This window comes from Eulemur rufifrons, chromosome 8, assembly GCF_041146395.1.
Source record: "Eulemur rufifrons isolate Redbay chromosome 8, OSU_ERuf_1, whole genome shotgun sequence".
NCBI classification, from domain to species: Eukaryota; Metazoa; Chordata; class Mammalia; order Primates; family Lemuridae; genus Eulemur; species Eulemur rufifrons.
The window spans coordinates 111,265,450-111,279,866 of record NC_090990.1 but is presented as its reverse complement, the minus strand read 5'-3'; the positions used below and the strand labels follow the sequence as shown (position 1 = coordinate 111,279,866).

General features: G+C 35.4%; 1 protein-coding gene across 2 annotated transcripts in view; it reads right to left on the bottom strand.

Annotated features, from left to right (window-relative positions):
- The window catches only part of TRIM33 (tripartite motif containing 33), a 116,540-nt gene that overhangs the window by 5,278 nt on the left and 96,845 nt on the right, over positions 1-14,417 (bottom strand). For both annotated transcript variants that reach the window (XM_069480803.1, XM_069480805.1), the window contains exons 13-18: positions 13,843-13,906; positions 10,930-11,089; positions 9,417-9,766; positions 6,778-6,901; positions 4,091-4,165; positions 1,366-1,518 (exon numbers count right to left, since the gene is read on the bottom strand). In XM_069480803.1, coding sequence (XP_069336904.1) covers positions 1,366-1,518; positions 4,091-4,165; positions 6,778-6,901; positions 9,417-9,766; positions 10,930-11,089; positions 13,843-13,906 — 926 coding nt within the window. The remainder of the gene's footprint in view (positions 1-1,365; positions 1,519-4,090; positions 4,166-6,777; positions 6,902-9,416; positions 9,767-10,929; positions 11,090-13,842; positions 13,907-14,417) is intronic.

Here is a 14,417-nt window from a genome sequence, read left to right as displayed (position 1 = left end):
ACTAGGGAGAACAAATTGCTATAACCAGATTAAGTGCTTTCTAAAATTCTACAGAACATGGAACCATTTTCTTTACAAAGCTCTGTTACTAAAGCTACTGTGAAACCTCAGTAATTGTCTCATTTCAAATTATTGAGGTCAATCTGAATAGGAACTGGTCTGAATACATCAATCTATTCAAGAGAAAAATTTTGTAAAGCAAATAATGTAAGAAATGTTGCTTTAAAAAACTGTCAAACTTTCAACAAACCACTTCATTGGAATTCTATCTGTTTGGCAATGTTAATCATAAATTATTTAACTAGTACTAAGGCAGGGTTATCCTCTTATCAACTATAGTTCATGAAAGCAATATTTACTTGAAAATAATCTAACTGCATTAAAAAATAAGATAGAATGTGGAACTGTTCTTTTAAATTTAACGTCAAATTAGTGAGATTTTACTAATTTTCTCTGTTATTGTATTGCTATAAAGGTGACTTAGAATTTTCACCTTATGAGGATTTTTTTGTTTTTTCTTTTTTCTTTTTCCAGAACATTCCTGTATTGTTTTGTTTTTAATTCTAAAATACCACCTGGATGCTTCCAGAGGTAGCTATGGATAGGTACACTTTAAAGGATTTGATGTGATTTATTCTAGCAATAGTAATATGGCACTCAAATTTTATCAGCAACAGAGAAAAGATTAGAGTATTGATCTTTTCAAGACTGTGAATTCTCCTTAAATGCCATTTTCTTCTCCTATAATGAAAACCTTCCATAACAATAACAGACTAGACTTTGTCCCAAAGATAACAAAAATAATTTCCTTGAAAGAAGTATATATCACATTTCTTTCCAAGGTATGGATAGCTCAACCTTACCCTCAAAAAAAATGTATAACCAAAAGTTAATGAAAGTCAAATTGCTGAAATTAGAAAACTCTGTATTATACACTCTGGGCTACTATTCAAGATAAGTCACCAGAGCTTAGTTTATGATTTTAAGGTTCTATATTTATGTGGTAAATAATAAAATCCAATGAAAAGGGTACAGATACCTTTCCTAAATGTACCCCAAATTCAGGCTGTTTATCATTACCCACAAAACATACTAAACTACAGACTATTTTCCATACTTAATTCAACCCTCAACTCGTTTAGGAAGGGATACTCAAAAATATAAATCTTATTATATTTAAGTGTACACTCCAAATTATACATATAAACTTTCTTCGTTGGAGCTGTGAATACAATTAGATTTTACTTTTGACAAGACTTTAGCAGAAAAAATTTTTAATCAAGTTAGAAAACTCTTTCAGCAGGGAAAAAAACAAGCAAACAAAAACTAACAAACCAAGACTCTATAGGTTGGAAGCTAACATACCTCATTAAACCTTTCACAGTTCTTGAAGATCAAACGGACATCAGCTACAAAGTCATCTGGGATTTGGTAGTGTTGGGAATGTTTTTTCTGAAGCTTCTTTTTCACGGTAGATAAATCCATTGGTTTCTTTATAATTTTATAGTAGTTTGGTATCTAAAATAAGCAAATAAATAAGAGTAGATAAGAATTCTACAAAAAGTTTAATTTGAAAATGTATAACATTAATTTTAGAAAAAACATGTTCATTATTGAGCCAGCTACTTGCAAATTTTGGGTACAGTGATTTATAAATCTTCCAATCATATCATGAAAACCAAATCTTATGTAGAATATGTGCCAGTCTCTATGGTTGGCGAAAGTCCTCAAAGCTCTACCTTTAATAATTAGATGTGGAAAGAAAGCAATCAGCGAGAGCCTTAAGGCCATTTGTCTCATCAGAATTTTATGATTCCTGAAGAGTTTTATTTTAAAAAGGAAAGAAAAAAGAAAAAGTGTATAAAATGTATTAAGGTTATGGTTAGAATAGGATGCCTTAGCCTGGTGCAATGGTGCACGCCTATAGTCCCAGGTACTCGGGAAGCTGAAGCAGAAGACTCCTTGAGCCCAGGAGTTCCAGGCTCCAATGAGCTGTGAATATGTCTGTGATTAGCTACTGCACTCCAGCCTGGGCAACATAGTGAGACCCTGTCTCTTAAAAAAAAAAAAAAAAAGAGAGAGAGAGAAAGACTGTGTCTTCTAAAAGACATCATAGAGAACGTCTTTTATATCACAGATAAGTTACAACTTAGCAACAGAGGAAGAAAGATGGCAATCATAAGAAAAGTCTATTAATGATTTAGTAATGATGCTAGGGAATTCTGGCCCCATCTTCGGCCAAAAATTTCTACCCTTGAGATATAAGTGAAGACAGAGAAGCTCTTTAGTCAATGAAAAGAAAATATTTGCACATAATTTTCTACTGTGAAATCCCTCAACTTGGAGACAGATTTTCTAGAATCAGATGATTACTACTTGTACAATATATCTTTCCTCGGGTCTAGACCTTTTGGGCTTTAAAATTCATTTCTTAGCCTACCCAGTAAACAAGTCAACTATCATTTAATATTCTAATAACAGGTCTGGTATGCAATAACGTATCATTCAAAAACTGATGGCTAGCAAATAAAGTGTGTATAACATATTCTTACCACACTTATTAGGCATTGAACACCTCTCGTCTTCCTTTTACCGTAGTTCAGAGCCTTTGTTTATTTCTTACAAAATACTTCACATAGGTTATTTGATATAACCCTCAGAACATCTCAGTGAAGTAAGAAATGGTATCAGAAAAGAAACCTGAGTCTTAGAGAGGCTGAGGAGCTTATTCAAGAAGCCTGAGTTATATTAGGTTATTAAGTATGAAATGATTTCTTTAAGTACTAAGTTTGACAGTTGATGTCTCTGACGTTTCACTTTGACACTTCTTATTTTTATAGTGAAGGTACATCCTCAGTCTTTCAAATGCAAGTTTTGGCTTGTGATTATCTTTTTAATTTTTTTAGAGCAGTTTTTTTGAATCCATGGATAAGTCAAAAATTCATGTTATTTATGATTTCTGTCATGCATGGAACCAATGCCGCACAAGCAGCTCGAAATATCAATGAAGTGTTTGGGAAGGATGTGACTAACGAACGCACACTCTGTCGTTGATGGTTTGAGAAGTTCTGTTCTGGTACTTTCAGTCTTGAAAATGAGCCATGTGGGCGACCTAAGACCAAGGTGGATAATGATGAGCTGAAAGCTCATGGTGAGTGTGAGAGCTGTAGTGGAAGTGAATCCATCTCAACCTATGAGTGAATTAGTAGCAAGGTTTGACATTACTATTCCAATAACAGTGGACCATTTGAAACAAGTCAGCAAGGTAAAGAAGGTGGATAGATGGGAACCACATGAATTAAATGAGTGTCAGAAGAGAAATTATCTCGAAACTTGCCTTTCTTTTCTGTCATGACATAAAGGCAAACCATTTCTACACTGTATTGTTACATATGATGAAAAACGGATTCTTTTTGACAATTTCAAGCATTTGGCACAATGGCTGGATAAAGATGAAGTGCCAAAACACAGTCTAAAACCAAATAGTCATCAAAAGAAGCTAATGGAGTCTATTTGGTGGCCCACTACAGCTTCAAGAAACCTGGTCAATCGATTACAGTGGATGTCTACTGCAACCAATTGGATGAAATGATGAGGATGCTTGTGATTAAGCAGCTGAGATTGGTCAATATAGACAGGCCAATCCTCTTGCAAGACAATGCTCAACCACATGTTGCACAAACTATAGCATCTGCTCTTGGAAACTCTCTGTCATCCACTGTATTCACCAGACCTTGCACCAACTGACTACCACATCTTCCAGGCTTTGGACCACTTCTTGCAAGGAAAACTACTCAATTCTCAACAAGCTGTGGAAAATGTCTCTTATCACCACTCACCCTCCAGGCTTCTTCAGTGCTGGCATGAACAAGCTACCGTTAAGATGGCAAAACTGTGTTGATAGTTCAGGCTCATTACTTTGATTAATTGTACTGCTTCTTATTTGAGATATATTAATAATAAACTACACTTTTGATTCAAAATTGGACATTTCATATTTAATAATACAAGCAGTCTAAGGCCAGAGCCCATACTCTTAAGTATTATATGGGATCTCTTCACCAGGGAGGTACTAAGGTAGGCAACTCACCGAAGCAGGAACGGGCTCCTGGAATTCAATACTTAATTCATGGCAATAGAGGTAAAGCAGAAGACGTTCACATTTCTGGCCCAAACAAGGAGAGGAAAACACATGAAATATTTTTCCCCTAAAATATTCTTGAGAATGAGAACTATATCACTACAAAATATAATTATAACAAATTAAACATAAGCCTCCTATATACTAGCTATTCAACTAAATATATACACACACAAAGAAAACTGCCTAACTTCTCATTTAGTTTCGAGACTATCTTCTGTTCTACTTTAAATAAATAAGAATGCCTTTATTCTAATACGATAACTAAGGTAACATATCTATTAATTCTTGATTATTTATACAAACAGGAGTCACAAAAGCAACATACAGTACTTGGTGCAAAAAATTATAGATTACCTGGTAATAAATAAATAATCACTGTTGTTCCTCATTGTAATTTCCTGAGGCAGGCAAGACAAATGTTATTGCTTCAAATGACCCCACTCAGGTTCAAGATAAATAAAAACTGTCTACTGAATATAATTCCAAAATTTTTTTTTACACAATCAGGAGTAAACTGAAACGCATTTTACATTCATAGTTTTCTATTTATTTAAATTTCTTTTAATATAGGCTTGTATACCTTGAACACATACCTTCTCTTCACAGACAGTGGACACAGGATTTTGCAAATACATACAGTAGATTAGAGAGAAACTTAACTCTAATGACCACAGAATGATGTAAAGATATTTTGCCTTTGGACATCATAGACTACAGATCAGATCAGTAGAAATCTGAGTGAGGAGAGGATTTTAATATTTAATATAATGGAAAGCTATTAGAGGATTCTAGGCAAGGAAGTGATACACACCTTTTTAAAAAAGAATACTCTGTTCAGTATAGAAAATGGACTGTGAGGGGCAAGAGGAGAAGCAGAAAGACCAGTTAAGAGATTATTACAATAGTCCAGATGAGAAATTCTGATGGTTACCTAGGGTGGTAATGGTGGGGGGAAGTAAGTAAATGGTATTACAGTCATTCTTGATTCTTTCATTTCTAATAGGTTTCTATCCTGAGCAACAGCAATGAATGGTGTCATCCAATGAAGGGGAATACTGGGGGAGAAGGGCAGTTTCTTATGTTGTTATTTGATTGTTTTTTTTGTTTGTTTGTTTGTTTGTTTTGTTTTTTTGAGGGAGAGGATTAGAAATCAAAGTTTTAGTTAAGACATGTTAAGCTGCATAGAAGAGCCTGGAGTTCAGGGTTAGAAAGATTTCAGAAGTCTTCAATATGCCTTCAATATATCATCAGATGACGAGATTAAAAAATAAAAATGTTACAGGTTGGTGCAAACGTAATTGCAGTTTCAGCATTGAAATTTGCCATTTGATGTTGGAATACATTCTTAAATAAATGCGGTTATATTTCATTTTAATGCGCATTTCTCGCTTTATTTTTTCACTAATAACTTATTAGTTGCTGTTTATTTTGTATTTATTTTAGACTATGGAAAAGATGTTAGACAAAAAGCAAATTTGAGCGATTTTCTTATTCGAGTTCAAAATGGGTCGTAAAGCTGCGGAGATAATTCCCAACATCAACAATGCATTTGGCCCAGGACCTGCGAACAAATGCATTGTGCAGTGGTGGTTCGAGAAATTTGGCAAAGGAGAGAGAGCCTTGAAGATGAGGAGCACAGTGGCCGGAAGTGTCATCGGAAGTTGACAATGACCAACTGAGAGCAATCATAGAGGCTGATCCTCTTATAACTACACGAGAAGCTGCCGAAGAGCTCAACATTGACCATTTTACGGTCACTCAGCATTTGAAGAAAACTGGATAGATGAAAAAGCTCGATAAATGGAGTGGTGTCTCATGAGCTGATGGAAAATAAAAAAAAAAAAACCATCGTTTTGAAGTGTGGTCTTCTCCTCTTGTAAATAACAATGAACCATTTCTCGAGCAAATTGTGATGTGCGATGAAAAGTGGATTTTATACGACAACCAGGACAAGTGGTTGGACCGAGAAGAAGCTCCAAAGCCAAAGTTGCACCAAAAAAAGGTTATTGTTACTGTTTGGTGGTCTGCTGCCAGTCTGATCCACACAGCTTTCTGAATCCCGGCAAAACCACTACATCTGAGAAGTATGCTCAGCAAATGGATGAGATGCACCAAAAACTGCAGCACCTGCAGCCAGCACTGGTCAACAGAAAGGGCCCAATTCTTCTCCGACAATGCCCAACCACAAATAACACAACCAACACTTCAAAAGTTGAACAAATTGGGCTACGAAGTTTTGTCTCATCCACCATTAACCTGACCTCTTGCCAACCGACTATCACTTCTTCAAGCATCTTGACAACCTTTTGTGGGAAAAACACTGCCACAACCAGCAGGATACAGAAAATGCTTTCCAAGAGTTCGTCGAATCCCAAAGCATGGATTTTTATGATACAGGAATAAACAAACCTATTTCTTGTTGGCGAAAATGTGTTGATTGTAATTGTTCCTATTTTGATTAATAAAGATGTGTTTGAGCCTAGTTATAACGATTTAAAATTCAGTCAGAAACCACAATTACTTTTGCACCAACCTAATATCAAGTTATGTACATAACACACAGGGAAAAAAAGATGTATACAGGCAGACACCTACAGAATCCCTAATAACAAATCAATTTATTTGACACTTACCCTTTGGTCCACGGGGCTTAATCCCTGTGCAGTTTTCCCCTTCTTACTATGTTGCAAATTATCACAATCATATTCAACTTCTGGCTTCCCAATATCTCTACAAAATGTGCATATCCAGTCCCCACTAAACAGGGAAACAGGCAATTAGTCTGTGTAATTATAACAAAGCCCGCTCTAGGGAAGCTAGTTCCCTAGATATGAGACTCTAGTTTGTTTACTTTATAATTTTTGGGGAAAAGGGAGGTTCTATACTTGTCAAATCTCATAAGATGAAGGTGTGTGATTAAAACCCCCTCAAAGGCTAGGGGCATCTATAATCCCAGCATTCTGGGAGGCTGAGGTGGGAGGATGGTTTGAGGCTAGGATTTCGAGATCAGCCTGAGCAACCAGTGAGACCCTGTCTCTACAAAACATACAAAACTTAGCCCAGCATGGTGGCACATGCTGTAGTCCCAGCTATTCAGGAGGCCGAGGCAGGAGGATCACTTGAGCCCAGCAGTCTGAGGTTACAGTAGGCTCCCATGATGCCACTGCACTCTAGCCCAGGCAACACAGTGAGACCCCGTTTCAAAATAACAACAAAACACCAAAAAAATCCATGAAAAAAAAAATTTTTTTTTAAAAACCCAAAACTTTTCCCAGTCTTTCTTCAATTGATTACTTTCTGGAAAGCATTATAAAAATGACATCTCTGCATTAAAAAGGAGTCTCTTCATAGTACAAAGTTGATGATCAGTATTTGCAGCACAAGGCCTAAGACCAACTCTCTCAGGCTTCAGTATTACCATTATATGGGCCCAACATTCATAAATAAGAACAGCAGAAGTTATGGAGTTTGTCAGGTATCTTGCAAATCAATTCTTTTTTCATGGCCAGTCAAAAGCTAGACTACACACAACACACATACCTGCAAGTACAAGCACATGTACATATACCCCTTATCTCTTAACTCTGCTAAGTGTATACTTTGTTTGTATCAGGGATTTCTATATAACTGTAAATTCTAAAATGATTTATTCATATTTGTGCACTCATGCTATATATAAACAGACATAGAGATATATACAAAAATAGATATGTAAATCCTAAATCTAGGGATTGTACTAATATATTTGTGTCAACAGTTTACAATCCTTTCCAAAGCATCTGCTTTTGAAAGAAAGCATTCAGTGGCAAAATCCTGACATCTCAGTAGATATTACTACCTAAAGGAAAGAAAAATACGAAAAGCCTTAATTTCAAGACCAAAGTGCCAGTGCTTTTCTTTTCTGAAAGAGTAAAGAAAAAGAAGGTCCTTATTACATCTCTGGCAAATGACTATACCTCCTAAGATTTAGGTGAGAATTACAATTCTTCAGAAAAACATTCTGTTTATATATCTACCAGTTTTCTAATTCAAAAAGTTGAATCTTTCAAAGAGAGTAGCATTATTCAATTAAAATCATTGCCACTCAGGAATTGGAAAGGAAATATGAACTTTTTTTTTTTTATCTGTAGCAAGAAAAAAAACTCAGTTTCCTCCCAGAGAATGCTGGTATACTTTCATTTAAAAGGAAACTGGGGGTTAAGGAAAAAAGGGGAAGATTAAAAGAAGTAAGTATGACTCTATTTTATAGTCTCTGAAATCAGTCAGAGATAAGAGACTGCATGAACATAAGATATAAAATTGTTAATTGGAAGGGAAAAATTAGAGCCCTTCTAAACCAAACCCCACCATTTGTAGTTACAGAAACGGATCCCTGAAAATTAGTGAGCTGCCCAAGCTCACTACAGAATTACAACCAGACTACAGGTTTTGTAACCTAGCCCCACACATTTGTTCCACTTATTAGCTGTGATATCATCAGTTTGCCTTGGGTGCTCACCAATGAATGTTTTAATGGTTCAAACCACATTTAGCAGTCATGGGGGTATTATCAGCTTGAGGACAAAGCTCACATTCTCCCCCAATCTCTTTTTTATTTATCTTTAACCCAAGTTCTTCTCCTCTACAAGGAACTCAATAACTGTCCATTCCAAAAGTTGATGACCAAAAGACATTTCTACTAGCTGATCACAAGAAAAATCTGAGAAATCTGCACACACTGTGAGTGCTTCCTTCGGGTAGGCACTATAAATTAACCACTTCCTCTGGCCAAGAGGAAACTTATCCCTCCCCCCATAAAAAATTCCACAACATCAAAGGTGTTTTTACAGATGATTTGTTTTTTCTTTTAAAATGTCTTTTGAAAGCTCTCAAACATTAGAAAAGTTTTGGGTATGATCCAATAAATCCTCCTCAAATTGAATGGCATTCATAAATAAAATTATTATTGTATACCCTATTAAGAATGATGGCAATAGACTAAAAATTCGCCAAGAAGAAAGAGATTTTCTCCAACACAACAATCCTCTTTGCCCCTCTTAATTTAGAATTTTATCTAATTTGCTTACACTGAATATAAACATACCACTTAGATCTTGGACATTTTATTATTCTTTTTTCTCTGGAACATAATACCAAAGGAATAAAAGGCTCCCTGTTTTAGAAATACTATGCACTGGTTAGAAGGCCATCTGCCCTGAAAACAACTTTCTGCTATTTTTTTTCAGCTTACGAAAATATACAAAAATAACAAAATCAATTACTTCACTGGTACCTTGGAAAGCTAAGAAGTGTTGGAACATGACAAGTTAGATGAAAGACCTTTGGACATTTTTCACAGCACAAGAGATCCCCTCCGTTTTGGCAGACAGCACACCAGTCTTCATTTGGGTCATCATCTTTGCTGTTGCCATCTCCTCCAATCCTTGCTGACCTGTGCATGAGGCTTCGAATTGGGGACTTTCCATTAACAAGGCTGCTGAGCCCTGACTGTTTGCAGCTTTCATTCATATCTGTTGGTTCAGTTTTCACATGGTTTTCCAGGCTTGCTAACGCATCCAATTCACTCTCTAGATGCAGGTTAGTTGAGAGGGGTGGTGTCAAGCTACTCTCAGGACTGCTCAACTAAAACAAAACAATGACAAGTACTTGAAGAATCATTTAATCCTTACTGTATGCAGTGTATTTAAAAGTTATATCAATATGTGTATAGATATACTGACATGAAATTCTTTTATGAATCACACTAGTGACATAAAGAAATGACAATAACCCCAAAATTATTTAGGCATGCAGATGTATGATTTTAAGGGTTCTATCCCCTTAATATTGGTTCACTGAGATTAACAGGAAATTAATTAAACTGTTAAGCATACTGATTGGGGAATAAGCATAGGGTTATACTTTTCCAACAGACAGCTAATTATGGCACACATTTTTCACACCAGAATATTTTGCATAGCATTTGAGAAACATTCTATAATGTTCTTCTACCCACCTAACATTCTACTATTGTAGGAAGATTGTGACAATGTAAAAGAAATCTTTCAAGACCCTTTGCACCCATTTTTAATGGGGGTATTTTCCAAACCAAGTTCTGGATGAAGAGGTAACACTGCTCCAAACCCAAAGCTAAATCTCTTGCTCTCTAAATCTATATACACTGTGGTGAATATACTAATACCATGCAATGAAATTCCTACGTGCCAATCATGTGGAAAGTGAGACAAACAAAAGCCCTAGCAGTGAGGAAAAATGAAGAGGGGCTTGGGTCTTCCTTCATTCTATATTATAAATTTTATAAAATGTTCCATCCGAGGAACTCTAGATTGGTTAATAACTTATAAGCCAAAGACAATCTTCCCACCATAAAACTCTTTCATCAATAAACTTCTTTTATGTCAGCAATCTTAATGCTAAGTTCACAGGTCCAGGACAATGCCTAGGATCTTTTGTGGCCTGAGATTCAATGTAACTACTGAGATGATTAATAATTTCAGAAAAAGATAGAACCCAATTTAGTATCATGGCAAAAATATTGACAAAATAGAAATTCAAAGATAATTTCAAATGAGTACTTAAAACTATTACATCTTTTCTGATTAATTATAGCTGACTCTTAGACAAAAACGTTGAGTTAGAAAAAGACATTTGGTTAGTGCCAGACATGAAAATTCAAAGATAAATAAATGTCCCCAGAAACACCATTCAGTCTTAATATACTTAGAGATGGAAGAATCAATGAAGTGACTTCTTTAAATCCCTGTCAGATCCCAGTGGGAGCTTACCATGCAAGCACTTCTCCTGCCATCTTCTGTCTTTTCTTGTTTCACAGCTCCTGAAAAACTACATATTTCGTCTTCAGTTCCAGGTTCTTGCTTGACCTTTACTTGATCAGATTTGAAACTAAGACTTGTCTTCTCAGCAGTTCTTCCTGATGACCCACAGCTAATAAAAACAACAAATAACGGTCACACATGTTTAACAGTATGGTGTAAGTAAAAACAATTATACAAAAAGTAATGCTCACTAAAGTGAAGACAATAGAAAATTAAACTTATAGAAGATAAGGATACCTCATAATGCAGTTAAGAAGAGTATGGTATAGCCCTAGCTTCAACCTCTTTAAAAATGTAGGTAAAACTTGCAGAAGACCCTGAAAACACATTTTATGGTCTGAAGCACTTATAAGTAAATCATTTAAGGAATCTAGTAAACAATTATATTCCTAGGCCAGTGGTATAGAATGTCAGTGATTGCTTCTTTTTATAAAAATATTTTCAGCTCTTCTCCACCTTCCCAGACCTCCAAAGAATACAGCATCAGTAATAGTGGTTCATGAAGCCTCTCCAAAGACTATTTTGGCATTTAGGAACTAGGGATTCCATGGAAGAAGAGGATAACAAGTCGCCAATAACCTGGAATATCCTTATTTGAATCAATGTAATAATAACCAAGAGGACAGGCACATGACTAATTAGTTCTATCACAAGCACAAAGCAAAATCACTCTTAAGTGAGTAACTGGTAAGAATGGATTGCCAATTGAGAATGAACAACTTTTTCACTGAGTTAGTACTTTTCTTCTAAAAGCACTGATTATTTATTTAAAATATAATTAAAAAGCCAGGCAAGTATTTAATAGGACCAATTTTGACAATGCATCCACATATATACATACAAATAAAAAACATTCATATAATATCTTAAATAAAATCTCTCTTGCAATATACTAAATTACTCAAACTAGAGAAGAGTAAAAATCAGTATTCTATCTTAAAACACATATATAAACACACACACAGAAGGACACATGCACTCCTATTTCTTAGCTCTGTCTACCAGAAAGGCCTAAGAAACAATGAACGATTCAGTAGCAATAAGTACCCCTAGTGCGTTATCTCGAAACACTATTTTCCCACTAACATAACCAGAATTTCTTGGAAAAACAGCTGATTCCAAGTCCAAAGCAAAAAATGTACAAGATAAACCTGGAGCACTGTTTCCTAGGAAAAAAGGAAGCTTTCAAAGACTACTGTGATTATAACAAAAAGACCAAGGAACAAACTTGAAGAAGCTTTTATTTATTTATTTATTTTTAATAGAGAGGTCCCACTCTTGTTCAGGATCTCAAACTCCTGAGCTCAAGCCATCCTCCCACCTCAGCCTCCCAGAGTGCTAGGTTTATAGGCATGAGCCATTGAGCCTGGCCTCTGCAAAAGCTTTTGACAGGTCAAAGATAGAATAATTTAAACTATCAATAAAAAAGAGCATCTATAATGGATTAAAATATATGAGACATATTTTTCATTTTTTTCTTTTCTTTTTTTTTTTTAAAGAAACACAGAGTCTTGCTCTGTCACCAAGGCTGGAGTGCAGTGGTGCCATCACAGCTCACTGTAGCCTCAGACCCCTGGTCTCAGCCTCCCAAGTAGCTGGGACTACAGGTGTGCATCACTGCACCTGGTTTATTTTTTAAATTTTTCTGTAGAGATGGGTTCTCGCTATGTTGTCCAGGCTGGCCTCAAATTCCAGGCCTCAAGTGATCCTCCTGCCTTGGCCTTCCAAAGTAGTAGGATTACAGATATAAGCCATAGTGTCCAGCCTAAAATATGTTTACATATTTGAGTTTCTCAAGGTAATAATAATAAAACTCATTGATCACTGTTGGAGGGTGCTGGGAATCAACTCATTACCATGAAAGCAGGCTAATAAAGAATCAATTTATCCTGCCTTTCCTATAACCCAATAGTTGATGACAGAAAGTACCTCTTTACAGAAATATTCTAAGCTGAAAAATAAGGAATGACAACAATTCATATCATTTTTCAACCAGTAAAAAAAAAAAAAAAAAAAAAAGAGCTAAGCAATGATCACTAATGGTTGCTATCACAAAAACCCCAACCAGACATAATGTGCCCGTGATGGGTAAAACATTGCCACCATTAAGTATTTTTGCCCTTCCTCCCCATAAATCAAACCTGAATCTGATCAAACCTCCTGATCTAAATACTAATGCAGATGAGAAACATTTTTTTTTTTTTAAAAATAGAGACAGGGTCTCACTCTGTTGCCCAAGCTGGTTTTGAACTCCTGGCCTCAAGTGATTCTCCCATCTTGCCCTTCCAAGGTACTGGGATTACAGGTATCAGCCACCATGTCCAGCAGAGGAAGCATATTTAAATGATAAGATGGAGAAATAGGGGAAACTCTATAGGAAAAAGAACTACATTTTTGCAACAAATAAACTGATAATGATATAAACATATCAATCGATGGCAATCTATAGAGCTTATGTGAATCTGATTCAAAGAAATCATTTGTCTAAAAAAAGGCATTGATGGCAAAATTGGGAACTCTAAACATCAACTGGATCTATACGGATATTAAAGAATGAGCTATTAATTTTTTTAGGTGTGATAATGGTTCTGTGGTTATATATTTTTAAAATTCTTATTAAGTGATATATACTGAAATAGTCACAAGGGAAATAATATGATGTCTGAGATTTGTTTCAAAATAATCCAAACCAGGAGGGAAATGAATAGGAGTATAGAAGAAACAAGATCGGCCATAACTTGGTCATTGTTGAAGCCAGGTGATAAGTATATGAGGGTTTACTGTTATATTCTACTTTTATTACATGTACTTGAAGTTTTTCATAATAAAAAGGAAAAAATAGTTATTAATAACAATACTCACCTGCCTCGACTGCCAGTACTAGAGGTACTAGGGGGTCTCACAGGTGTGTGAGAATTGGATAAACCTAAAAAATAATAAGTCAAAATGTATATAAATACATATAAGGATATCTGGAATTCTACCCACTGGTTAGAAAACTCAAGATTATTATAACCCAACTTTAAAATTCTTGGAAATCAGACCTAGCTGCAAAGTCAGCGGTGGCATGACGTTGACCAGTTTCTCTCATCTGAGCCCAGACATCATTTCAGAATCTTCCTCAGAGAATTACTATCTAGTCAACAAAAACTACCAGATCAAGAGAAACCTATCTGCCATCTCTCCCCAAGTCACCTGATAAAATATTCTACTTGGATTCCCATTAATTATTCTTTTTAGAAGTCTTGAAATAATTCTTATTAAGCCTCAAAAAACGGCAAAATCCAAATCTAAATTTGAACTGTTCTTCCTCTAGAAATAAGCAAGTAGTCTGTTTCAATAAGAAAAAAAAAAAACATTTAATTTACATCACAAAAATATATTTCATAACCACTTCTGGACTGTTAACATGTTTGGAGTTGCTTTAATCATATATT